The 25,083-nt window shown below is 40.8% G+C and overlaps 1 protein-coding gene across 3 annotated transcripts in view; it reads right to left on the reverse strand.

Moving 5' to 3' along the window:
- Positions 1-9,282: 9,282 nt before the first annotated feature.
- SERGEF (secretion regulating guanine nucleotide exchange factor) overlaps positions 9,283-25,083 on the reverse strand; it is a 96,303-nt gene continuing 80,502 nt past the window's right edge. For 2 of the 3 annotated variants that reach the window (XM_035120459.2, XM_035120412.2), the window contains one exon: positions 9,283-16,371. In XM_035120459.2, the coding sequence (XP_034976350.1) occupies positions 16,190-16,371 (182 nt within the window). In that variant the 3' untranslated portion in view covers positions 9,283-16,189. The remainder of the gene's footprint in view (positions 16,372-25,083) is intronic. The other variant, XM_035120430.2, reaches the window with a different exon arrangement.

Below are 25,083 nucleotides of genomic sequence, written 5' to 3' on the forward strand. Positions count from 1 at the left end.
GTTTGATTTCATAGGTACAGTACCACTGTGAGTTGAGGCTGTAAGTACTGCAAGACCACCTCTGGTTCTGAGGTACATTTTTGGAAGGAAAGTGCTTCCAGGAACAACATTTTTTCAGGAGTGCACCTTTCCAGATTCAGCTGTCAAAGAAAGACTGCCTGACCTTCACATTTTGACCCCTTGTCTCCAGATGTCAGTAAACCAACATGTCACCTCACTCCAAGAAACAGTGCCTCTAAATGGTGGTATTGTCTAGGAGGGAGGTCACAGCGTTGGCCAGTAAGGTTTGTGAGAGATTATTCCCTGAAGTACCTTTATTGAGACCTACACTTCCTGGAGGGATCCAGTGCAACACTTTGGTGAGTAAATACTCACAGGTAGGTTGGGTTTAAGGGCCTCTGGGTTTAGCATGCTAAGCTAAATTCTGCCAGCATAAAGTCTATGGTATGCAGATGGCATCAAAGTGCATTTTAAAATATACAATAAAACATTTATAAGGCTTTAAAAAATGATAGCACTGATTAAAAACTATGTATATATTACATTAAAACTGTAAAGTTTTGGGATAGCTAAAAATCAATGCAATTACTGTGTAGTAACAAATTAAGTTTTTTACATGTTCTTCATGTTTCTCTTTCTCTCTCTCTCTTTCTCACTATTTGTTTTTTTCTTCCTGTATGTTGCTTGCAACTTATATATGTTACAGACTGTCACATTTTATATTCTGACGTTTTTCTTCAATTCCTATCAACCTGAGCTCCCTGTTGGGCAACAGAGGACATTAGAATACAGTTCATTAAATCAAAACAACAAGGGATGTCACAGACTAGGTAAACTCCATTGAGGTTGTGACACACAAAACCCGATGCAAAAGGTATTAATGCCCAAAGAAAAAAAAAGTAAGTACTTGATGCGACATGGCACTAACTGGCTAAGTTGCTCTCTTTAGTACTGTCTGCATGGAAAACAAGTTAATTTGCATTGCTCTCCAGCAGAAAATTTCAAGAACATATTGGCTGAACAATAATTTCGCTCCTGGTTTCAAAATCACTTACACCATAGCTTTTGTCAAACTCTAACTCTCCAAGCTGTACTTACATCCATATTCTCTCCAAGCTGTCATCTCATCATCTCATCATTACCTGTCTGTGGTTTACTGCATCTTCCTCTGTAGTTCTTCTGTGTTATAATCTATGATCGATGTATCCCTCGTGTGCTGGTCCTTAAATCTGTTTGGAAGTGGAAGTGAGCCCTATTGTCTTCCAATGGAACTTACTTGCAAGAAAGTGTGCATAGTTAGAATTGGAATGTGTCATCACCATTCAAAGGCAAACAACGGAACATGGGATTCTGTCCTTTTGAATCCCTCCCAAGCTCTGGCACACATAAATATCCAGTGTTCGTCTCTGAACATGGTCTGGTGCACAAACCAAGTGGGATATTTTGCTGAATTAGAGCCTGCCTGAAAACACACATTTTATTTTCTACAAAGTAAATCTTCAGAGAACAATCAATTTACAGGTAGTTTTGTGTTCAAGTCTCAGGAGAAAAATCTCGGGTTTATGTCCTTATTCTCCTTTGGTGTACATTTGTAAGCATTGTTTTGGATGAATAAAGAAGAGAAAATACATTATATATAACTACATAAATGGAGAACAGGGGTTGGGGAGCAAAAAGTATTTACAGTTCAGCCAAACAACATTATGAATCCTAAATCCTAAATACATAGGGAGACCACATTCCCACCAAATATTTAAAGCACTATGATACCACTTTAAACAGGCAAGACTGTAATTTATTAAGGGTGCTAAGAATTGTTAATAGGCCCCTATTCCCCAGCACATACAAATGACAATTCACAGAGTGATTTAACAATCAGTCCTTTTTCACAGGAACCTTGGAATTGTAGTTGTGTGAGGGGAAGAGACGTCTTCTGACAACTCTCAGCATCTTTATAAAACTACAGCTTCCAGAATTCTTTGGAGGAAGCAATGATTGTTTATAGTAATATAGTGGTGAAAATTTGACCAGAGAGTGTAGCCTCACACTTTACAAAAGCTAGGCAAGTAGTTGGTTGAATCACATATATATATATATATATATATATATATATATATATATATATATATATATATATAAAGCTTTTTACATTGTAGGTCTAGTATTTATGTTTTGAAGCTGATGGGGAAGCAACCTGCCTTCAGCTTCAGCCAAAATGGTTGTTCTGACATCATGATCATCTGATCATCTTAGTGCAATGTTGAATTCCTCCCAAAGGGTGGTATTCAACTAAGTTTTACTCAGAATAGACTCACCGAAATGAATGGACATGAGTAAGTCAGGGGCATTTATTTCTGAATAAAACTTGGCTGAATGCATCCCAAAGAACCATAGGGGGCATAACTTTGCACTGTGTTGATCATTCTAACAGGGCATGCCCAGGGGAAGCCCTGTTGCACAAGCAGAACTCCTTGTGTAGACTTCCGCTGATAGGACTTATTAATTGAATCCGACATTAAACTCCATTTCAACTTCCGATATTATTTAAATTGAAGACACTAATAAAACTTGATTGTGGCACAGATTCCAAGGTTAGCATGGCTTGGACAAAACAGTCAAATGATGGTTTGACATTTGTCTGAGCCATAAGTTCATGAACTCCCCTTACGCTAGAGCTTTCCAAACTTTTCATGTTGGTGACACACTTTTTAGACATGCATCATTTTGCAACACAGTAATTCAGTTTTACAAGCAAACTGGAGGTTAAACTTAACCCTTATAACAGCATTTGTGCAACACACCTGCACAGTGCAGTCAACACACTAACGTGTCACAACACACAGTTTGGAAAGCTCTGCCTTACACACTTCAATTCCTTCCCTGACTTCCTGGTTTAGGCAAACTATAGTTTGACATTACTTCTGAGTAGGCAATCTGTGCATCTGGAAGGAAAGCACAAATCATAGTTTGCAATTTTTTGTTTAATATCAACCTATCATTTGCCTGAATTATGTCAGGAGGAAATGGAAGAGGAGAAGGATGTCCTGGAATATGTTTTCCTAGATATGTCAAGTCTTTGACAAAGAATATTGCACCAGTCCCCTCTCTTTTATACTTTTCATTGAATAAGTTGCTTATCATTGTTTGTCCCCTTGAAATAAATTGTGGGATATGGGAAAGCTCATCTTAATACAACTTTACGATTACCGCTTGACCATGTAACAGTGACCTTCTGAATTTCTGAACACAACCATGTACAGAGGTGCCCCTCACCCAGCTTTAATTCTTTAGGAGAGAAGACAAGCGCCACCCATTCAAGGATAGTGCATATCAGGTTAATCCCTGGCTATTGCACCAATGCTAATTGTGTCCCACAGCCAGGGTTGGAATTTGCATAACCAGTGATAAATACAACAAACTCAATGAATCAATTGGTTTATTGGCGTACCATACTTCACTTGCATTTTGGAATAAAATTCATAGTTACCAACTCAGCTACCTACCTGTAACTACAACTCAGGGCAGGTGAATAAGATCTTGTCATCTTCCCCCCTCAGCAAAATTATCCCCAAATTAACAACAACTACCATATCTATAACATTACATATATTATATATTTACAAATAAATGATTAATGTGAGCTCCCCAATCTTTTTTGAAGGGAAGGGCTTGCATGAAATATATGTAATATATACACACTATGTTACATTCTGTATGTTGGGACAGAAGAATGCTATGAATCCTTTCCCCCAGCCTCAATACACACAACTGCAGCACCTGTGTGGCAGTTGCACATGATAAGATGCTTCCTTGGTTTGCTCACTTTGATAAATCACCGCTTAGTTTCTCTCTTGTAGTATTATGTTTTAACTATAGGAAGATTCATCTGTAATGTATTATGTGTTCCTTGAGTGCTTTGTTTGGCTTTCGTAGGACATTAACAGAAACATAATAACCACAATCTGCATTATTTATGCCATAGGCAAAATTGATGCAAGCAAATTGGCATGCAGCAGGGACTAGGAAGCCAGATGTTGTTGGATTCCAACTCCCTTCCGCTCCAGCCAGAATGACCAAGTGGAATGATAGGAGCTGGAAGTTCAACATCTGGAAGGCTGCAGGTTCTCTATCCCTGGCATAAAGGTTGATGAGAGCTTATATGCAGCAGTGTCCAATTACATTCAGATAGTTATGGATCAGCTGTTTGTGTTTGTTAAGGCACAACAGCTCAAACTCACTTTTCAGTAGAAAAAGATGAAATTGCTGCTCAATGCAATGTTTCTGTTTCCATATTATCTTTCTCTTCCAGATACCAAACTGAAAAAATAAATAAAAATGCATTGGAAAAGTTACAGGTGTTGTGGTACATCTTCAGGATGGTCACTCCCTGCTTGCATTTAGTTAGCACTTTGTCAATCCCTCCAACTCTTCCATTCAGTCCCCATCAGAGGCACTGGCAATTTGTTGCCCAGCATGGATTGTGCAGAGAGTATGGTAGGTGTATTATGAGAATGCAATGAGCAAAGGTACTTTTTCAAGGTATTGGGTCCTTGACCCATTCCACTTATTGCGTGTTTAGACCCCGAAACCACCCCCTCGATGGTGAATAAAACACAAGGACACGATATTAGGTTAATGATATTAGGCAAATTTAGGCCGCAACTTTATTTGTTACAGAATGCGAGTGGTATTAACTTAAGCATTGGATTGACCCAACTATATCTGACTCCTGCCCATCAAGCAGCCCCGGTAAGGGTCAACCACCGGTAGGGGGAGCCCTATTGATGCAAACCAACTTGAGCTCCCCCAGGGTTCCTGACGGGGTCGTGGCAAGACCCTAGCCCCGCCCCAGGCTTTGGACAAGATCCACACCCCCAAATTCCTTTAACGGAATACCCTTAAGCTTGGAGGGGCAGATGATGGCCACACCTCCCCTGCCCCATCATAAGATCAACCAATGCCAAACCTTACAAAGTTGTGACGATTGCTACGAGGTAGGCGAAAACCAAATGGCCCATGCCAATTTGCCAAGTGGAAAAATTCCTACTAGACCCCTCAACGATGACCAACCAAGGTCCATAACAAGGCCGATATTGAAACCTGCAAATTAGGGAGGGCGGCAGGAGATTGAGGAAGTGAGCCGAGAGGAAGCTCTCTGGCTCACGCCTTGGTTAAAATGGGGGCCGGCCACGCCTCCCCAGCCAGCAGGTTGGCTGGCTAGTCGATCACATGGCCAGGAACCTCCGGCACTTTGTTCCCCTGCCCCCTGAGGGGACTGGGTGGCCACATGGTCCACCGCAACTCCTCCCCACAGTGAATTGGAGTGGATTTGCATAAGTGGATTCAAAACTCCCCTTCATGTCTAAAGCATTATTAAAGAGCTGTTTGTAAGAATAGAACGGAGGGCTCGGGAAGAAACCTTACAATGCTGTTTACGCACATCCTGCTCTTCAAATTTATAAAGAGCAATAATGGTTGGCTAGTTAATTCATATCAAATATCTTTGATTGTTCTGTGCTCTCTTTTATCCCTCTGGGTTGATTTTATTAAGCTAGTGAAAGCTACGAAGTATCTCGAGCAAGGTATATTGATTGTTGACATCTGTCATGAGAATCGTTGTTCTATACACTGCCCCTTTAATTTAAACTCTATAGGATCACCTGCCATGTCTGTCCAATTATCTTTATGTAATAAGCATTGTGCAACCGAGGCTTGGAATGCTGCAGCTATCTCTGCTACGCCACTCAAAAGAAAGGGTTTACATTTATGCCTGGTGATCCCTCTATGGCCAAAACATCCCAACTGAACTGTGCCATATTCCAAGTGTATATTCAATATATTCTTTGCACTTTAAAATGTTAGAAGAGCACTTTAAACTGCTTTGAGATTGTGAAGCAAGTCACACAGAGGAAAAAGTCTGTTCTCATGGAAACATGTTGATTGAAATGGACACATTTAAAAGCCATCTATTATCATCTGCGATGTACGTTTGTTTTCAAAAACCCATCAGCTGCTTTATTATCTTGAGATACATAGCATCTTGTGCTGCCCTTGCAAAAGGCAAAAAAAAAGTATGTCTTTGAAGACAACTTCAGCAAATGGATTTTTATTGTAAAGAATCCATGTTCTGCTGTCATATTCCATTGTGTCCTCTGTGTGCATCTGTCTTAAATGTGTGCCACCATTTTGTGTAAACCAAAATGGGAACAAATCAGAAGCAACTAGTGTAAGGATTATTTCCTGAGAAATGCACCACAACAGGTATAAATCAGCAAAGCTAGAATGCCACACAAAAAAGGAAAAGAATCATCATCAGTGCCAGTCTCCAAAGTATTGTGAGTTCTAGGAAGTTTCTTGAGAAACAGATAATTTGGGTGCCATCTTCCTTCATGCTAAATATAATCACATTTCTAATTGCAGACCTGCTCACAGGGCTAGGAGCCAAAGCTACCCTGTTTCTAACAAGCTAACATTCTGTTTTTCCTTCACTCTTTTCCTTTTCGAAAAAAAAGAAAGAAAAGAAATTTCATTTGGTGCGCTGCACACCTCCAACATACCTAGGGCAAATGTGCTACTTTTTTTTTTCCTTTTTCTATCTCACCTTTTAGCTGTTGAACCCTACCAACAGATTTCATTCTGATAAAACCATTCTTAGTGTTTCAATAGCCTTCTGCTTATATGTTTGAAGATTCGAAACTGAATGGGGAGGTGGCCAAGGCGGCGCTGGCAAATGAAGACTGCCCCCACATAGACCAGGCTATGTCACCCGAGGAAGGCCTGCCCTTTACCCGTTCTGGCACTCGGGAGAGATATGGACCTTGCTTCCTCTTATCAACCGGGGAATATCCCTGCCCGCCTGATGGAGGAATAAGAAAGGGTATGTAGATGAGGTCCTGTAATCACATAGATAGTAACATAGTTTAAGAGATAAAGTACTTACTGATAAGTAGTGAGCTTGTTTTAGATAGGGGCTTCTTGTGCTACAATAACAGCCTGATGCCTGCATTTTAAGTTACTAATCTGGGCTAGGAACAGTGGTTCCCAAACTCTTTAAATCATTTCATCTAGTGTGCAAATCTAACATTCCCCTGCACCAGCCCCCAAGACCATAGCTGCCATACAAGGCTTCACAGCTCAATCTTCTTTCCACCTTCCTGTTGTAATTGCTGTGGGACATGGTTCCAACTCTTTCACCTGCTACAAAACCTCTTTAAGCTCTCGCCTTCTCTTTCTTCTGTACCCCCATTTCATGTGTGGCAGGCAGAAGGGAGGAGGCAATTCAAACATGCTCAGCGGAATTTCCAGAAGGTCACTTGTAGGTCACTTGTAGAGGCCTTTAACAAATGTCATGCAAGGAGCGATCACTTGGCATAAGTTTTGTTGTTTTACATTTTCTCTGGCAAGTGCTTGTGTGCCCCTAAGGGTACAGGTACCAGTTTGGGAACCACTGAATGGGGAGGGAAGCAAAATTAAAACAATGTGTGTGATAGTGTCAAGCAGCTTAGTCTTCCATGTTGGTTTATTTCAACAAGTGCCAACAGACAGTAGTTAGCAGTATCCTTAATCTATTCCAGTTTCTTCCCCAAGGAATGTGATTGAAATAATCCAGGAATGACAGCTATTTAGAAAGTGCGGGCATCTTAAGACAATTGTTTGGCCATCTCTTATCCATATACAGCACATAACATTAAACTCTAGCCCATTCAGCTTTCATAACTCAGTAGAATGGCCACCACTCCATGAAGACAGTGTTATGCTCTCCTTTTGCTCCCACGTTCATTTGCCTTGACCACGGTTAGCATTCGTTATTGTGGCCTGTTGCCAATCTCCCTGGATATTTTAGCAGGCGAACTGATGATGGTGAAAATGCAAACAAATTAATACTCACCCTAAGATATTATCAAGCACATGCTTAGATACGTAAAACATATCATTTAAATCCATTTCAGTGTAGTATACATACGCCCTGGTCTGATAACTCCAGCATGTGGACAGAGGCTCCAATGTGCCTGTGGAGCTTTCTGTGAATGGTTGCTGAATACTCTGTGGTATGTTCCCATATAAGAGCAAGCCAAGTTTTGGGTGTCCCCTACCAAAAACAACAACAATGAATTGTGGCCATAGAGTGTAACACTGCATATTGACCAACTGCAAATATGGTAGGGTGGAATCCATGGCACAGGATCGTACTCTACAGAAACTGTAGGATGTATCGGTAGGGGGAGACTATGAATAAATGCCAGTTGTAGAAATAGAGCAGCTGTAATTCTAACTTCAAAGCCTATTGATGATAAGATATAGTAGGATAATTGTACTTTCATGTGAAAGTATCTCTGCTGAAAATTCCCTTTGTAGCAAAGTGTTTTATATCTGATTCTGTATTGGATAGGTGTTGGCTACTTTCATTCAACTGGAGTCGTCTTCTTTTTTTGGTTCTTGCTTCAGTGTATTCTGAGACTTCTGCAAAGTGTCATCTCACTGGGGATTTTTTTAAAAAAGTGTAGTTCCCATGATGCACCTCAACAAGAACCAGACTCTGCCTGTTGAGTGAAAGTAGAGCTAGCTAACTAAAGAAGTATAAAATGTCAGCATATTGTTGGCCTGTTTGAGGGGTGGGAGGGTGTGTATATATACCTTTTGTGTTCCAACCAAATTTCATTTCCTAGATTGTCTTACTGTCTATAATTTGCTGAGCTGTTTTGTGCATGTCTAAAAACTGGCAGAGGGGAAAGGAAAACAAATGCATGCGACAATACTGGTAAACAAACTGAGTAGTATCTCTATAGCAACATAATAACTGCTTTTGCTTTCGGATGGGCTTTTTATGTTATAAAGACATCTTTTTAGAGGGCCCAACCTTCAGATGATGTGATATGTAGCTATATAGAACATGGGATATTTATTGCTTCCAGCTGCTTTATGGCATTGCCTACATTATAGTAGAGGGTTTCCATCCAAGGGAGTTATTTCCCCTCTCCACCATTTTCTGATTGCTTCTGACATGGTCATGTTGCAAGGGATACTACTCTCAGCATGTCAAAGCATGAGGATGCTACTGATCTGGCTACTTTGTTGACCATTCTGTTGTTGATCCAATGCTGTATTTTTTGCATTTTTTGTTTCTTTTTAAATGAAGGTTATGAAATGTCACGGAGTCTTAACAGCATAGCTGGCATAAGTGGAAAAGCGGTAGGATTATCCTCAAAGCCTGCACCCTACAATTCTCCTAGCCCAACGAGACATTCTTGGTCTCCCATCCCATCCATTTTGTAGCATGGATCAGTAGCAGAGAATGGTCTAAATCATACTAAAAAAAAAGAAGGAAAAAAGAAAAAGAAATGCTATTCTTTCCAATTGACCTATGTGCTGTCACAATATAATGCAAATGATGATGATTGAAGCGGTCTGTCTCTCGGTAGCATCTCATGGGGACGGTGTTACTACTGGTTTTAGTAACGCTTACACTGACAACACCCTTGATCGGTAGTGCTGAGATGACACTAGGTGGGCATTAGTAGCTTTGGCGGGCCATAACACTGCATGATATTGGAACATAAGACAACAAGGTGGATGCATCATGTAGTTTCCTCTAAGGTTGCATCAGGCTGGTATGTGCTTTTTCTTGGCTAATGGTGGATCCACTGGCTCTTATGGAATGGGTTAGGCATTCCGGCCAATGCTGAAACTTGCCAACGATTGAAGATTTTGCTTTACTCAGGATATTTTTGAGCCATAGGAACCCTGCAGGAGTTTGAGCAAAACACACGCAGTAGGATGAAACTTTGCATGGGCGCCTATTCTATGTTGAAAGCAATAAGATACACTGTAGAGAGGTCTCTAGCTGGCTGGCTGGCTGCATGGGAAAAAGTACTGGCGGAGAAGAAAACTGGCTGCCTCTGCATGTAGCTCTTTCCACCTTAGTCCTCCTTCCTTTAAAACACCCAGCTTGATTTGAAAAGCGCAGGAGAGAAGCTCAAGTATTGATTATATTCTTTACATGCAGATCTTTGCAAAGAAAGTCCTGTCATTGCTAAATATATGCCAACAGAGGCAGTCAAAGTGACTTGACATGGAGAGAACGAGATGGACAATGATGGCTTGTAAACGTCTGGGTGGAACTGTGCAGGCATAGAAGACCTCCTCATTTGGACAAATGTAATCTCACTCCATGCAAGTTTGCAGGATGATTCTATGTGGTTTCACAGATATAAGTAGATTTGCAGGCTTTTTCTATGGCCAAAATGTAACAAATGATAGAATTTTTTTTGTTGTTCCATAGCATGAATTGCATGAAAACAAAAAAAACCTGCAATTGTATGAGTAACTTTAAAGGGGGTGGGTGGGAGGCAAAGTGATCTATTTTCTTTCAAAGCTCTTTACTTTTACATACATTGTTGTAGCCAAACTGTAAAATGTTCTAAAACCGTACATTCCTTTGCTATTGATTGCTTCTTTTTGTATACAAGATAAAAAGAGTTAATGGTTTTAAAAGTGGAATCGGGCGGTCATATTGACCAAGCCTTCATAAATACATCACATTAACATGAAAAAACAATCAAGAACTTTTCATTCAACTAGAATTGTGTAAACTGTACAAACAACTTTCTTTTCCTGTCTGTTTTTGTTGGCATGCTTGTGAAACATGGGACCAACTCTTGGACCTGATGGTAACAGCTGGTCTAGACTTATTTTCCAGCTCTGGTTATGTTGTATTTTATTGGTGTATAGATCCAATGTGAAGACCCTTCATGGCAAATTGTTCACATTACGTAATCAGTGATGAATTTAACAAAAAAAAATATGTTTTTTTAGAAAAAAAAATCAGAAAATCTGGGACTTACAGTATACAAATCAGGAAGCTACTCAAGTGTAAGCTTGTCTCAGAGTTTAAGAAACAAGATGATGGCATTGTATGCAATTTAGAACTTCTGAGTAAAATGCATGCACAATGTTATGCAAAACAAATCCTAGCATGAAATAAATTTTGTATCATGGTTTCAATGCCTGCTGTACAGTGTAAATCAGAATTCTTTTCTAAAATGATCAGAGGTTTCCAGATACACTTCTGAAATTGTGAATAAATACAGGACTCCCAGTGGAAATATAAAAGAAGCTTGATTTTAATTTGCTTCTAAAATGGCAAAATTGGTGAGTGCATCATCAACTGGTTCCCCCAAATCCTTGATACAACTCGTGTCTACAGTCTTCACGACACTAATAAATATAACAAATGGAAGGTATAACGTAGAGTTATGTAGGTCTCTTTTGCTCCCTCTCTTCTTTCCCCTTTAATAATAAAAGTTTGGCTTTTTAGATGATAATGTGAAGTTGGGTTTTCTTCTGTGGTTCTCTTAAATTCTCCACTTTACAACAGCAACCCACGCCATGTAAGTCTTTAAAGGGGATCAAGGGCAAAATAATTTTAGGAAGTAGTGAGTTATGTCTAAAGCTGTCAGATATTAAGGGTAGTAACAGAGAGTCATGGGGGGAGCTATAATATTTCATTTGGGATTCAAAGAGTAAGATATAGAGATTCTTGTAGTTTGAACATCCCGTGCAAGGTATTTCTTCAAGGGTTACAAATTCACTGTTTGAATACCTCTACCAAACATCTCAGGAAGAAAATAAGACTTCTGGAACTACTGGTTGGTATGAGAAGTATATATTTGAACGGGAAATGTTGTAGAATAAACTTGGTTTATAGGTATTCCTTTGCAATAAGTTAGCTTAATCATATTAACTATGAACCAAATTTTCTGAATCCATTCAAATATAATAGGAGATATGCTTTTTGCAGTTATTATCATCTTAGTAGCCTGGTTCTAACATTTAAAGGAATGGGGAAAGCAGAAAGCATGAATTGGTCACACTTTTCTTCCCCTCCTTTCTGATGTTAACATTCAAAATGGGAACTAATGGAGCTCTCATCCACTGTGAGATCCATAGGCCTCCCCCTCTATCGATGATTTATGGTGAGTGATAGGCATGAGTCCCACGTTACAGCGGGTGTATGGGTAGAAGCACGACACGCTTGAACTTAAGTTGGAACAGGCTCCAAGATCAATCACAGAAGAACATGGATTTGTTATAAGGTTATGGATAACAGATGGTACAGTCAGGAGGCCAGTTTCAAAATTAGAGATCATGATGGGATAGAGCAGCAGGGGAAATCGCTTGATGAAGTCAACCCAAAGCCACAAAGACTTTCCTTATCAAAACTGCAATATTGATTTGTGCTTAGGTTTCAGGAAATCCATGCATGATTTTCAGAAAAGGGATTGTGTGGCAACCTCTCTCTACCCTGTTTAGGAAGAGGATAACAATATGAGTAACAGCAACTTTAAAGCCACAAGCGATCTGTGTAGAGCGGTGATAACATTCTCAATTGAAGTCCTACAACAGAATATCAAATTCTAAAGAATCTTGAATTATTATTAGGCTAGTGTATTTCAGAAACTGCACATCATTTTAAGAGGTGGGAGGGTGGATTTCCAACAGAATCTACTCCATCTAAACTAAATGATCGCCCTTCTAGTATATGAGGCTCAGATGATCCACTGAGTTTTAGAAAGATATAAAATTGGACATGGTAGCTGCATGTAACAGATTAACACCCTTGTAATCTTTAAGCAGCAAACCCATTGTATCTTCCATGAACTGGTGTGACACATGATGTATGGTGGGATAATTCTGCAAAAGCTAGTCAGGAAAGTGGTTTCTTTTATTCTCTCACTCCAGAAAAGATTCTAGCTAATGACACTGTGATAAGAGTCAAGCGTAATGGCCATTAATCTAGGAGAAAATGATTTTTCATATAAATTGCTCTCACTCTCACCCTCTTTAAAGTTTCACAGGCACAAAGAAAATACGATCACTGAAAGGAATGGTTGTTAGGACAAATGAGCATGCCAGGACTCAAAGGAAACAGAGCAGAGATAAAGTAGAAAACTCAGAATTGAGCTGAGCACTGAAGTATATAGGATGAAAGTGCCCCAAGGCAACACTCATGTGATGGTTGCCCTTCTTTTCTCCTCACCGCTCCAAATAAAGCAATGATTTTTCTTGACTTCAAACAAACCATCCTACCTGCTACTTTCTCATTGACACCACTTCACAGTCCGCACTTACCCAAGCAATAGCAAGCCTTTAATAAGGTCAGGTTCTTAATATGAATTAAGTACTAGAGACTCAATGCATTTTTGTAGTATCTTTTGTAACCAGTAGAGGCAGGGAGAGGGAAACAGTCACACAGACTATTGGTATACAAAAGCAGAGGTTGAAGGGACCTCAGACCAACTAGTAAACCTCTTTAATTAAACAGAACTGAGTAGACATTGTTGTTGTTGCTGTGCTGTTACTCTCTCTGCCCCGTCCCCAGACGCAGTATGATTATTAGTGCTGCAGAAAGGTTTTGTGATGACAAATGAATTCAAATAAAAAGGGATGTCCTTATCTCATCATGAAGAGAGGTACATAAATATCCAAAGTATTTCAAAAAAAAACCACAGAAAGTTACCCAGCTAAGCTGTCTAAGGAGAATGACATTTTCTTCCTTGAGTTTCCCTTACACCCTCAACCCCCTCCACCACCACCCCAAAAAGGGTAGAGATTTAGGGTGCACACACAGCCTGCAGGAAATGACTTAGGGGAATCCCTTCCAACTGTATGAATCTATGTAACTGCTATGCACAAAAATGCTATGTCTTTTACTAGAAAGGGCAAGATATGAGTGCTTTGAAAACATACACAGGCACATATATACCTATATGCAATATTACAGCTTTCACTTTGATTCAATAAATCATTCTAGCAGGCTACAGCTTAGTGCAGGGGTAGGCAACCTAAGGCCCATGGGCCGGATGCAGCCCAATCACCTTCTCAATCTAGCCCACGGACGGACGGTCCAGGAATCAGCACGTTTTTACATAAGTAGAATGTGTCCTTTTATTTAAAATGTATCTCTGGGTTATTTATGGGGCCTGCCTGGTATTTTTACATGAGTAGAATGTGTGCTTTTATTTAGAATGCATCTTTGGGTTATTTGTGGTGCATAGGAATTCGTTCATATTTTTTTTCAAAATATAGTCCAGCCCACCACATGGTCTGAGGGACGGTGGACCGGCCCACGGCTGAAAAAGGTTGCTGACCCCTGGCTTAGTGCATGCTTTGCCTACATGGATAATACCAAGAGCACCCAACTTTGAACTGTCCAAAAGAATCTAAGCGAGATTCTGTTTTTCCCCCATGGCTTGAAGTCCTCTGGGCTAGAGGTCACCTCTAGAGTTGTATTTATTGAAAGATACTTTATTAGATGAACCCTTTCCCCCAGCATCACTGCTGGGTAAGTCACAAGATGCCACTTTGCTGTCAAATCATAATACTAATGTTTATAACAATCAGTTGCAATGCTGCTTGTTCTGTCTTTTGTTACGTTGTAGTACATCCTTGTCACTTGATACTATTTACCTAACAAGACGTAGGATTCTTATGGTAGAAAGCCGTATCATGTTCAGTGGTAAAGACCTGATTGACAGTTTGTTATCTCACCTTCCAGCGATATTCAATTTTCTGTAGACTCCAGTGTTCATAGAGAGAACCATGGCAATTTTGACACTGAATTTCGTTACTTTGTGCACCCCATTGCAATGCATTAATCACCTTCAACTAAACTGTTGCACTAGCAGACGTCAGCACAAGGATTCCTGCTAGCACAATAGGACTTTCTCCCCTTCACCCTCTGAAAATCTGCTCGGGGGGGGGGGGTTGAGAGAACCCCCAGAAGATCACTATACAGTTTTCACAGAATGCTAAAGACTCTTTACCCTCTTTACCACTTCTCCTTGCACAATTCTGTAAAAATATACCCCTGCCTCTCCACTCCTTTGGTGAAAGCTCTTTTCCTTGTTTTGGGCATCCTCTGTTTAGACTACTGCAACTTTTACCTCCCTGGCCTCCTCTTCTTACACATCAAGCCCCAAAACTCTCCCAACAAAATTGTCATTATTTAAGCTGTATGACACTTCTCCCGAATTCCTGATTTGGACAAAACTCATTGGTCTCAACTTCAAAGCCTTCCATAGCCATATCCCTGTGTCTGAACTAACCGTCTAGGGAAAGGAGTCTAAATAACTGGTAACAAAGTTCTGGAACTTATTGATAAACTAAAATGAACAAAGTTACTCAATCCAGATAGCATCTACCTAACAGCTCTCGGAGAATAAAAATGTGAAGATGCAGAGCTTCTAATGAAAATTTGTAAATTATGCCTGCACCCGAGGACTGGGAAATGGCCAATTTAATACCATTTTTTATTTTAAAAAAAGGATCTGTCTGGATCCCAGAAGCTATAATCCAATTATCTTCACATCAGCAATATTCAAGATAAAATTACCCAGCATATAGACGAATAAGCCTTGCTGAAGAACCACCCATGTGACTTCTGCAAAGGTAAGTCCTGACTCACTAAACTTTGACAATTATTTCAGAGTGTCAATAGGCATGGAGATTTGGGTGATCATTGTGCAACATCAGCAACGACTCCCGAGCATAGCTGCCAAGTTATCCCTTTTTTAAAGGGATTTTCCATTATGTTGAATAGGCTTCCTCGCGAGAAAAGGGAAAACTTGGCAGCTATGCTCCTGAGTAAGCTTAGCAGGCATGAGCTAAAAGGCAGGCATGAACAGGAAGCAGAGAGTGGGGATAAATGAATGATTCTGACAGTGAATAGACACAAGAAGTGGAATCCACCAAGGGACCAGTGCTTTTTAATGTTTTCATGAAGGTTCTGGAATTGTGGGTGAGCAGTCAAGTGGACAGATTTGCTGATGACACAAATTGCTCAAGCTGTTAAAAAAAGAAGCAAGCAAAAAACATATATATATATATATATATGAGAGCAACCTAACAAATGTTGGGCATTACCATCTCCCAAATAAATTAATGAGACTTGAGTAGTAACCAAGTATAGTTCCTTGACTAATTTCACTGGATTCTGCCTACTTTCACCAGGAAATATTTTATTTCAGTGCACTATTGTTGGTTATGTTTTTAAAGAGTATTACAAGACAAGTTCCTTTTGTTTTCTTCCAAACCAGCACCCGGTTTCCCCAGTAATTTTCACAACCTTGGTTAGCTGTATATAAATATTAGTACACCAATGATTATAGTACTTGAAATTGTGCTGACATTTCTATGGTAGAAAGTTGAAGCATGGTAAATGACAATATGCCATGGAATGTCCAGCTCCGCATCCAATCAAAAGCAGCTTTGCAGAACTCAAAGTCCCAACAGGCTGAGGGACACAAACATTGGCTTCTGTTCCATTGCCACACATCCCGTGTTCATTCCATCCCCAGGAAAAACACTGGCTACCTACAAGAAAAGAAGACATCTTGTAATCAGAGTGTTAAAGCAACTAATACAGCACCGCTACCGGTATTCCCAAGGTCATCAACTTAGCAATCAACAACAGCCTTGCAGAGCAATGGGTATGTTTCAGTAGTACTTGCTTAAGAACATAAGAAGCTGCCATATATGGAATCAAACCATTGGCCCAACTACCGGTAGCTCATGTTTCTTTACACTGACTGGCAGTGGCTCCATCTGGAAATGCTGGGAATTGAACATGAAAGTGTCTGCATGCCCAGCTATAGCCTTTTCTCAAAATACTTTCCAAGTAAACATGCACAGAATTGGGCTGTTGTGCCATCACTTTATTCTACAACAGCATAGACTGGGAATTAAAAATCAGGAGTTAGGGGTCACAAATGTGACCTAATATTTTCAATACAGATTACAGTGGTACCTTGGGTTTAAGAACAGCTTAGTTTATGAACGGATTAAGAATGCTGCAAACCCGGAAGTAGGTGTTTTGGTTTGTGAACTTTGCCTTGGAAGCAGAACATGTTCTGCTTCCTGTTGAGTGTGTTCCATTTGTAAATTGAATACTTTGTTTTAAGAACAGACTTCCAGAACGGATTAAGTTCGCAAACCAAGGTACCACTGTACTCAAGAAGGGAATCATAATGTGAACTTTAAGGTCTCGATCCAACTTTGTACATGCAATGTTCCATCACCCTCTAAGTATCTCTTACATTATCTGTTCTTTTTCCAGTTCCAGATGAAGAACCGCGTTTGCTGGTGATATTTAGGGCTCTGAAATTCAGTACAAAATTCTCAGCCTTATAAAAGGGATTGACGCCAAAGAGTCTGAAAAGTGGCAGCTCAGTTTTCTGGAAACTATTTCTGGTATTACTGTGTTTGGCACTGACAATCAAAAGAAAAACGCTTTTACAAATGGAGCGCTACTCTTTCTTTTAAACTTATGCCAGTGTAACTGAATCACCCTTAAGCAATAACAGTGAGATATCAAGTGGGCTACTGCTCTGGGAAAACAAGTTCTCTATTTAGCTCAGTATTCAGGCACAGAAAAAGTATCCTAAATATTCTAATAGCCAGATCTAAAACTACACACTCAAAGCATTGACCTAAAACTTTCAAGTTAATATTAAAAATTAATGTTTTAGCTTGTGGGATATTTCCCCAGTCTTTGGGAAAATACCCAACCCCAAGAGTGAACATACTAGATCCCTGCCCTTTGTGAGAGAAGCCATCTTTCTCTCCCTCCACACACAATGCATCTGAAATAATATTGTGTCAAGATATGGTTGCCTTCCCGAAACATTTTTTGAGAAAATCATGGCCTACCAAGACACCAGTTTGCCAGCTCCGTTGCTACAAGCAGTGGCAGAATAATTTGTTGCAATTTTTTTAATGCCATTGTTTCTTGTGAAAGTAAGCCACCACTAAGGACTTTTCTCCTGCTCAATTTGCTGACTTCCATAGCCTGCAAATGGCCCTTGGTTAAACAAACCATGGTTTTCCAAGTACTTCAGGTTAGTTGAAAACTAGAAGTAGAAACTTCTGATTTCTTTGCAGATGCAAAAAGAGAAAGGAAGAATGAATAAGCCTCTCCATCTACACCATTTTCTTAATAACCAACTACCACCACTTTGGCAGGGTTAAAAAGGCAAGCAAATCCTCCCTCAATTACTGTAGTTCTGATCTTGTTTGTTTGTTTGTAAATTGTCTTCCACATATATGTGTTTTTTCCTTCCATGGTTGCTATTCACGGGGGGGGGGGGGGGGACCAAATTGACACATTTTATAAACCAAGATGGGAACTTCTTACCATTGAAGGTACAGTATAGAAATCCCTTATTTACTAAAGCAAGGAGGAAAAATTATGGTTCATCCTGCATCACATCTAACTTGGCTGCAACATTTAACATGTTATGGGGCATTAATAGGTTTTCTCGTTGGATTTCTGGCATTATTACCTTGATGGAACAGAACACTGTTTTCAACAGTTTTTACTTCTGGTTTCACATGTATAGCCAAAATAAACTACTGAATCATTCTATACCTCAAAAAAGAGTGGGGATGTGGGAAAGTGTTCCGTACTAACAATAGCATCTACCTCGCTGGGTGGTCCTTTTATGTCTAAACCAGTTTCCATGTTGCTACTTCAAATGTGAGCTGAATAATACATGAATTGAAAAAAGGTTCTGCATATCTTGGAACTTAATGCCATGTAACTAACATGTTAAATGTTAGAGCCAAACTAGATGTGATGCAGGAGAACCATAATTTCTCCTCTCCTCCCTCCACAAAACTTTTTTTGCTGATTAGAACAAGCAGAGTGTCTGTATTTCCTTTGGAATAGCTGGTTTACTGCTACATAAATTATACTCTTGAACCAACAAGCCTTCCCAGCTGTAAAATGGAACAATAGCAAAAATCTACCATGACCCCCTAAAGATTACTGCAAACCAGAGCTTCTGTATTTTTAAATGGAGGGACCGTGGCTGCATATTCCTCCTTTATGCCTAGAGAGAGCAAGGTTTTTGATTTTACTGATACTGGGTAACAATACGAAAACATTTGAGTCCATGTGTAGAAAGAAACGTTCTAAATAATCTAAAATCAGTTTTTGATTATTATCCTCATCCACCGAGTTGGAATGATGACTACTTCAAGAATAAAAGAAGTACTTTCATCTAAATATAACATTTTCAAAGAACAACAAAGAGTATTGTGGCCCCTTAAAGGCTAATATATTTATTATGGCATATGCTTGTGGGGGATGCAGTCCACTTCATCATTAAACTGTCCATGGGGTCACGAAGAGTCGGACACGACTAAACGACTAAACAACAACAACAGTTTACTGTATTCTCCCAAATTTGCCCTTGAAGGTGTCACAAGGTTCTTGGTTGTTTTTTGCTGCAACACAGCAAATGGGTGGGCCTGAGTGACATATTACTTAACAGTAGAAGGATTAGCATGTACAGAAGAGTACAGAGTACAGGGCCCTGCACCTGAGTATAGCTGCATTTCTGGGCATAAGCATGATTTGCATACATAAGGGGTTCTAGAATGTGTTCTGCCAATGTATCCTTTTACTGAGACCTTGACCACATTGTTAATGTAAGACCTGCACAATCTGTTAAAGCAAACGTACAACAAACACTGATTCTGTAAGCTGGTCAAAAATACAAAGTATTTTCTCATTGTTATGATTTTTTCAGAGGCACACAATGTCTAAAAAGGGCAAATTGCTCCTTTTTGGTGAATTATGAACAATCCAAATCTAAGAGAGAAATATCATTAGTCTAAAAATTAGAGGTTTCCAGGAGAAGAGTGTGCTTCCCTCCCCCTCCCTGCCTCTCTTATCTTCGTTAAATGCCAGCACAGCCCATTTTCATGCAGCAAACATTTAGGAAATGGAAAGACACTTGATTGTTAATGTAATTCTGCTGAATCTAATACCTCTGCAGTACATGATGCAGGCTGGGTTGCTTTGAAAGGATGGAGATGCTGGGTTGCTATGGAAACAAGAAGGCAAGTCTTTAGATTGCTCATCCCTGAAGAGCCACCCTGTCAATATCTTTAAAGACTGCTAATAAAATTTTAATTACTGATTAGAATAAAAAGAATTCCAATCTACTATTTACTACTGGTGTCCCAGTTCAGAAATTGCCACTTTTTTCTATGTTGGCCAACCCCAACAATGTACTTCAGTAATCTAAAGAACAAATGAAAGAATGAAACACGAAGATCTCAACATCCAGTTTGGCTGCTTGAGGTTATTCCTCACAGCATTAAGATTCCACCTTCCCTGTTTAAAGTAGGAGCACCAGTTAATATCCGTGTTCATCAGACAATTTGCTGGCAGGTCCTTTCTTACACAGCCCTTGCCCCCATTCCTCAAATAAATTGTTAGAAAATGATAATCAATTTCAAAACAACTGTGGCAACAAACCAGGAACCTGAATCAGTTCCAGAATAAAATTAACTGCTGGTTTCATAAATTCTGAATTACTCCCCTGAAACGATGGCTCCTGCCTAAGTCTGGCTTACTCCCAAAGGTTTTCCAAATCTTGTGATAATGAACAGCTAACAAAGCACTTTACTCATATTGTACTCATACTGACTAGGGTGGGAGGTGGTGGTGGGGACCCACTGCAGCAGCCAAGAGACCAGGATCAGGCCTGTTAACAGTACATGATGCAAGTAGGGGTAGCTCAGGATGAAGTAGAACTGTGCTGCCCAGCATGCAACTCCCGCCCCCACAAAAACCCAATTTTGAGGGGTTCCATTGGCAGCAATACTGCCAGCAGTAGCTTCCACCCATTTGCTGCTTGGACAAGTGCACTGTCCAAGTGAGCTAGGCATGGCTGCAGAAAGAGAGGCCTCTACTCCATCCTGAACCTCCTCCAGCCCAGTGGACTGGAGCTAGTCACTCAGTCCCATTTTCTATTGTACTGCTGGTTGTATTTTTTGTGGTTGGTTTGTATTTTTTTAGGTTGAATTGCTATTTTTATGGGGAAATTTGTATGTTTTTATCATACAAACCACCTTGAGATGGCTGTATAGCCCTGAAAGACAGACAGCACACAGATTCCTAAATAACCATATTTCTTGCATATTTCTTTTATAGGACAGACTGGAAGGCATCTATGGCATTATACAAGCTGGAGGTCTTGATAGATCTGGAATATTGAGAGGGGCGTGGAGAATTAAAAAGGCTTATTCATCTTATGGTCAAAGCAAGCAAGAAAATTTCAGTTGCTATGGAAACCCAGTGATTTATGATTTTAGGGCAAGTGCAGGAGGGGGGGGGGGTTGACTATATTAGCTCTATACAAGTTGCACCTCCAGCATTTATGTGTATATAATTGATTCATACTATGGAGCAGTGCCTGGACTCAGTGGTGAGCTGGATGAGGGGCAACAAACTTTCTCTGAATCCTAGCAAGACAAAGGCACTGTGAGTGGGCAGTTCCTGAGTCCAGATAATTAGTAAATTACCTGCTTTGGATGATGTTGTACTTCCCTGGAAAGGGCAAGTTCATAGCCTGGGAGTGCTCCTGGATCCATTTCTGTCACTAGAGGCCCAGATGACCTAAGTGTTTTGGAATGTCTTTCACCAGCTTTGGCTAGTAAGGCTACTGGTGCTTCTGGACCAGGATAGCCCAACCACTATGGTCCATGCACTGGTACCCTGCAACCGGGGTTACTGAAATGCCGTCTATGTATGGGGTGTCCTTGAGTTGGTCCAGAAGTTGTAGCTGGTGCAAAGTTCAGTGGTTCAGCTGCTCACTGGGGCAGGAAATTACTAACATGTTACATTAATGTTGAAAAACGTTACACAAGCAATCAATTAGCTGCTGGGTTTAAGTTCAAGGTGGTGTTTTGGGTGTGTACACAGCTTGGGATCAGGATATCTAAAAAATAGTTTTATACTTTATCTGCCAAGTTGATCACTGTGCTGAGGGTCTCCTGCAGGTACCATATTATCAGGAGGTCGGTTCCACACAACATAGGAATCAGGCCTTTAGTTTTGTGGCAGCTACACTTTGGAATTCCCTCCCCTTAAAATATTAGACAGATGCCCTCTCTGTTGTCTTTCTGCTACCAACTGGAGACCCGTCTCTTCCAACAAATCTTTTAAGCTGACATCTTTCCCAGTCTGCATGTGTACTGGAAGTGTTAGTGCAGGGGTCCCCAAACTACGGCCCGGGGGCCGGATGCGGCCCAATTGGCCTGCCAATCCGGCCCGTGACGACCCCCGCCGCCCGCCCCCGCCGCCTGCTCTTACGGCGCGCAGCGCGGCAGCGCTCTTCCGGGTCGGGAAAAAAGCGCTGAAAATCCTTTGTGCGCATGCGTATGGGCCTCTCCCGACCCGGAAGAGGTCATTTCTGGTGCACTTCCGGGTCAGGGGAGGCCCATACGCATGCGCACAATGGATTTTCGGCGCTTTTTCCACCCTGGAAGCGCGCCGCCGCGCCAGTAAGCGCCCCTGCGCATGCGCCCGTGCGCGCACTCCCCCGCCCGCCGGCCCGCACAGGCGCGCGCTCCCCCGTCCTCCGGCCCGCCGCGCGATCGACGCGGTGGGAACCGGCCCAAACGCCGGTAAGTCTGGGGACCCCTGTGTTAGTGTCATGTCATTTGTTGTTTGCCGCCCTGTTCTCCTTTGGGAAGAAGGGTGGAATATAAAGTCAATAAATAAATTAGACTGAAGACAGTCTGTATAAGGGAAGACCTCTGTATAAGGGAAATCCTGGTGACAGCACAAGTAGCTACTTACTACTCCCTTCTTACTCCCCTTAACCACAAAGGCATTTGTTGGACAAGTGGGGTAAGAGGTCACAGGTGCATAGCTGTCAAGTTTTCCCTTTTCTCATGAGGAAGACTATTCAGCATAAGGAAATTTCCCTTAAAAAGGGGGAGAACTTGACAGCTATGCACAGATGTTTCAAACTCTCTAACTGCATTGGGAGCATTCTATATTTTCTGCAATGAAAAGGCCTAACCTGAAATGTGGACATTCCGATAGCTAAAACTCTTCTCTCTTCAATCATAGCAAGAACTCTCAGAAGGCCAGCACTTTAATTGCTCATATTATCTTCCAATAAAAATCACCATTAATATTCTATATTATTAGATCTACTCTTCTTCTTTTTTTAAAAAAAAGGGGGGGAGGGAGGAATGCAACAGCAGCTTAATGTATTAATCTTCTTTTTCTTCTTTGGCGATCACTCGTAGCCAAGTAAGATTGTCTTCCATAAACACGATTTTAACAATGGGTCCGTAAGTGACTGTGGAGGCCAATTCTGGATCCACACATCCTTCCACAGTGGGGACATTGGTTTCCAGGTGGGAGTTGATCATGGTGTGGATTTGCCAAGTGTGCCTTCCTCTTAGCATGTTTCTCCCTTGCGTCCTGAGATCGAGTTTCTTCAAAGCCTATGACACCTTTGGTAAAGGTTGTTCTCCAACTGGAGCACTCGCAGGCCAGTGTTTCCCAGTTGTCAGTGTTTATACTACATTTTTGTAGATTTGCCTTGAGACAGTCTTTAAACCTCTTTTGTTGTCCACCAGCATTACGCTTTCCATTTTTAAGTTCGGAATAGAGTAGTTGCTTTGGAAGACGATCATCAGGCATCCGCACAACATGACCAGTCCAACGAAGTTGATGTTGAAGAATCATTGCTTCAACACTGGTGATCTTTGCTTCTTCCAGTACACTGATATTAGTTCGCCTGTCTTCCCAAGTGATGTGTAAATTTTTTCAGAGACACCGTTGATGGAATCTTTCGAGGAGTTGGAGATGGCATTTATAAGTGGTCCATGTTTCACAAGCATATACTGTAGTAAGGTTGGTAGTACAATAGCTTTGTAAACAAGCATTTTGGTTTCCCTACGAATGTCCCGGTCCTCAAACACTCTACACTTCAATCGGGAGAAAGCCACACAGAGCCGCCCAGAGTGGCTGGGGGAACCCGGCCAGATGGGCGGGGTATAAATAATAAATTATTATTATTATCACACTCGCAGAGCTCAGGCGATGCTGGATTCCGGCATCAATGTTGGCGCTTGTGGAAAGGTAGCTGCCTAGGTAGGAGAAGTGATCAACATTTTCCAACGTTACACCCCTGAGTTGGATTTGTGGCGCTGCAGAGGGGTTATTTTGTACTTGTTGGTGCAGCACTTTGGTTTTTTGGATGTTGAGTGACATCTTACACAGCCCTCTATCTCATGCAGGTTAGAGATTTAAGAACAATGTTCCATAAGCAAGATAATTTCAAGTTAGCTTAACCGGGGGTGAGGGGGCAGAAATGGCACTGGAGAAAGGGACTAAGGTGAGGCAAAGTATGATAACAGTACATAAGCAAGGGGAGGTGATCCCCCAAAGTAATGAAAATAAACATGCAAAAAGAGTTGACAGGCAGGCATAGGAGACAACAGATGACCATGAGGAAGAGTAACGCTGAAGCAATTAAGAGGCATTCTTTACATATCCACAGAATAAATCTGAAGGTGCATCCTCTCTATGGCAACATGATGCTCTCTAACTGGAGAGCAAGAAATGTATTTAAAAAAATGTTTTAATAAGCTTCAGCGCTTGCATTTATTTATAACAGCATTTTTCTTCAGAGTGTAGGAGCTGAAGAAAACCCCTTAGTACCCTCCTTTTTCAGAAACGTTTTCAAGAACCAATATCTTTATTCTGGGACACACACACACACACACACACACACACACACACACAACACTAGACACATACAAGAGTATTATAGCATCCTCAGTTTAACTCCTGCAGTGTGCAGCATTAGTCATACTTTGAGCAGACCCACTGAAATCAAAGTCCATTTATTTCAGTGGATCTATTCTGAGTATATAGGATATCACCCATGATGCATATGGGCTGTAACCCATATGGCTTCCAATTTTCCCTTCAGAGTATTGAGTCTTTCATGTTGTCTTTCAGTGAGTGAAGAAAACAAGTACCTTGCCTGAGACACCTTCTTTGAAGACTGGTTCATATATTCCTTTCCTTTGACCCTTGAACTGGTATTGACCAGAGATGCCAGGCACTGGGGATAAGGATGAATTCCTGAGGTGGCAAGGCTTTGTGAACTCTTTCACGAAGAGTTAATAGAAGCTTTAATTCTCATCATCTATTAACTCAAAAGTGGGATATCTATTAAGCCTTGCAAATATGTACTACTTGAGCAA

The sequence above is a fragment of the Zootoca vivipara genome, chromosome 1 (genome assembly GCF_963506605.1).
Source record: "Zootoca vivipara chromosome 1, rZooViv1.1, whole genome shotgun sequence".
NCBI classification, from domain to species: Eukaryota; Metazoa; Chordata; class Lepidosauria; order Squamata; family Lacertidae; genus Zootoca; species Zootoca vivipara.